Source organism: Nematolebias whitei, chromosome 15 (genome assembly GCF_014905685.2).
Source record: "Nematolebias whitei isolate Nwh7 chromosome 15, NemWhi1, whole genome shotgun sequence".
Classification (NCBI taxonomy): Eukaryota; Metazoa; Chordata; class Actinopteri; order Cyprinodontiformes; family Rivulidae; genus Nematolebias; species Nematolebias whitei.
In genome coordinates this window covers 22,227,340-22,229,981 of record NC_056512.1, presented here as the reverse complement: position 1 = coordinate 22,229,981, position 2,642 = coordinate 22,227,340, and the positions used below count along the sequence as shown (strand labels likewise).

General features: G+C 40.7%; 1 protein-coding gene across 1 annotated transcript in view; it reads left to right on the top strand.

The window, feature by feature from the left end:
- LOC119422128 (ankyrin repeat and fibronectin type-III domain-containing protein 1-like) overlaps positions 1-2,642 on the top strand; it is a 40,738-nt gene that overhangs the window by 28,117 nt on the left and 9,979 nt on the right. Inside the window, 1 exon segment of the mRNA XM_037689479.1 lies at positions 1,230-1,288. Within this exon segment, the coding sequence (XP_037545407.1) occupies positions 1,230-1,288 (59 nt within the window).

Below are 2,642 nucleotides of genomic sequence, written 5' to 3'. Positions count from 1 at the left end.
GAGAACACAAGATTTGTGAGGCTCCAAAAAGGAAACTGGATTTTCTACAGAGGTTTGTCTCCTGCTAACCTTACAACTGTGTCTTCTTTTAAAAAATCGCCTTCCGCATATAGTAGGTGACATATTTAGGTCCAAATTACTGAGTGGGAAGTATTTTTAGTTGGGTTTTATTTGTGCAAATACCTTTGTTCAATAACATGATGATCTGCAAACTGCGGGTCAGAGCTTTAAAACATTGGAAATTGGAGAAAAAAACAGCATCTCTAACTTTATTAGCTTACATTTAAATTGACCTTTTTGCCAAATGTATATGATTATACAAATGGGACTACTTTCCTGCTTGTCTTAAGCACTTTATCAATCTTCCTTTGCACATGAGACAAAGCCCAAACACACTCCCTCACCAGTTCTTCTGCTCCTTAAAAAAAGACTCACTCTGAAAAATGTTCAGTGCTGAAGTGTTTGTTTTGTCAAGCAGAAAAGTAAAACCAAGTACCTAATTTACTCAAGAAATATTCTGATTCAGCAGTTCAGGGGAGATAAAAAAAACAGAGTACATTATTAAAAAATGGAGAGTTTTTGAACAACTCACAGGTTCAAGGAATCTTCCTGTTTTTCTGACTTGCTGCGTTCACTTGACAACATGAGTGTCTTTTTTTAATTCACATAAAGCACCCAGCAGAGCAGACCCATACAGCCTATAGACTGAGCAGGCACACATGTCAAGCAGAAATTTGAACACTGTTCTGTGTTTTAACGAGACCCCAAACACATTAGAACTGGTTTCTGAATGGATAAAACAGACTTTTGATTCCTGATCTTAGTCCTGTTGAAAATTTGTGAACTGTTTAAAAGCCTACAATGTTCAGTCAGGTCATGAATGGTTTCTTTTTTTTTTTCCTGAGACGTTTGGTCCTCCATCCAAAGGACTTCTTCAATTTGAGGAGCCACCAACAAACTGATTCCCACAAACAGCATACTACAAAAAAAAAAAAAAACAGTTTGCTGGTGCTAAGATGGCCTTCGGGGCCTGCCCTCTCCCCCGTCAACTCCTCTGAGGCATTTGAGGATTGTTGAGCATGAACTTTGGTGTTTAAAAGCATGTATGTGTCAGGAAACCAACCAATTAAATGGAACTCTACTAATTCTGCCAAGAGGAGCGGTCCAGACTCCAGACGGAATTGAGCCAGAAGCTTGTTGATTGTATTGTGGATTTTCCAAATTAAAAGTGGAATCAAGAACTTCAACAAGTTTATTGTCTCCTGTGGCATATGATTTGCAACTGCAGGTCACAAGTTCGACAGAGTACTCCAGTCTGAGGAAATTGCAGCACGGTGGCGCAACTAGTAGAGCTGCTGCCTCTCAGCGAGCAGGTCCTTGGTTCAAACCCCGGTCCAGGGGCCTTTCTGGGTGGAGTTTGCATGTTCTCTCCGTGCATGCGTGGGTTTTCTCCGGGTGCTCCGGTTTCCTCCCACAGACCAAAAACATGCATGTTAGGCTGATTGGTAACTCTAAAATGTCTCTAGGTGTGAGTGAGAGAGTAAATGGTTGTTTGTCTCGTTTGTCTCTATGTGTCCCTGTGATGGACTTGCGACCCGTCCAGGGTGTACCCCGCCCCTCGCACAGTGATTGCTGGACATGGGCACCAGCGACCCCTGTGACCCAAAATGGAATAAGCGGGTAAAGATAACGGACGGACGGATGTATGTACGGTATTTGCGCGAGGGGTTGGGATACAATAGTCCCTTGATTATTGCGGGGTTACATTCCAGGTGCCACTGCGACAGGTGAAAAATCGTTAAGTTGGAATGCTATATTTATTTTAGTATATATATATATATATATATTAAGGCTTTATAAACCCTTCCCACACTCATGCAATGTTCTAAACTCTTTAACCTGCTTCTTTTTAACAACATATGTATATGTTCTGCAAAATTTTACTCACCAGCTCTGCAGACCAGCAGCTCTATTCTAGCTCTGCAGACCTATCCTGCAGCAATGAAGCCCACCACTAGGTGGGCTTCACCAGGTTGATGTACACGTGGATGATTGAGCTTCAAGAATATTCAGGATTATTTGCGACTTTTCTGCCAGTTCTGTGAGTTTAATAGATAGATTGTTACTTCTGACTTTGCGTTGCTAAACTTTCCCTCCATTTCGACAGAAAGCAGTGGCCGGAAGCACTGTTGGTTTCTGGGTAATGTAGTTCTTTTGACTGTTGTTACAGTGTAGACTTATTGAAAGAAAACTACAAAATGGTGGTGTCTGTCTGAAGTTTTGTTTTCGCTAACTTTTTATCCCATACCATCCTAATCACGTGAGTAATATTAAAGTTGACAATCATGTGTCTTGTACAATCTTACGTTGAAAAACCACGAAAGAGCGAGTCCACGAAAGTTGAACTGCGAAGTAGCGAGGGACTACTGTACAAACCGGTTTCCAAAAAAGTTGGGACACTAAACAAATTGTGAATAAAAACTGAATGCAATGATGTGGAGGTGCCAACATCTAATATTTTATTCAGAATAGAACACAAATCATAGATCAAAAGTTTCAACTGAGAGAATGTATCATTTTAAGGAAAAAATCTGTTGTTTCCAAATTTCATGGCATCAACAAATCCCAAAAAAGTTGGGACA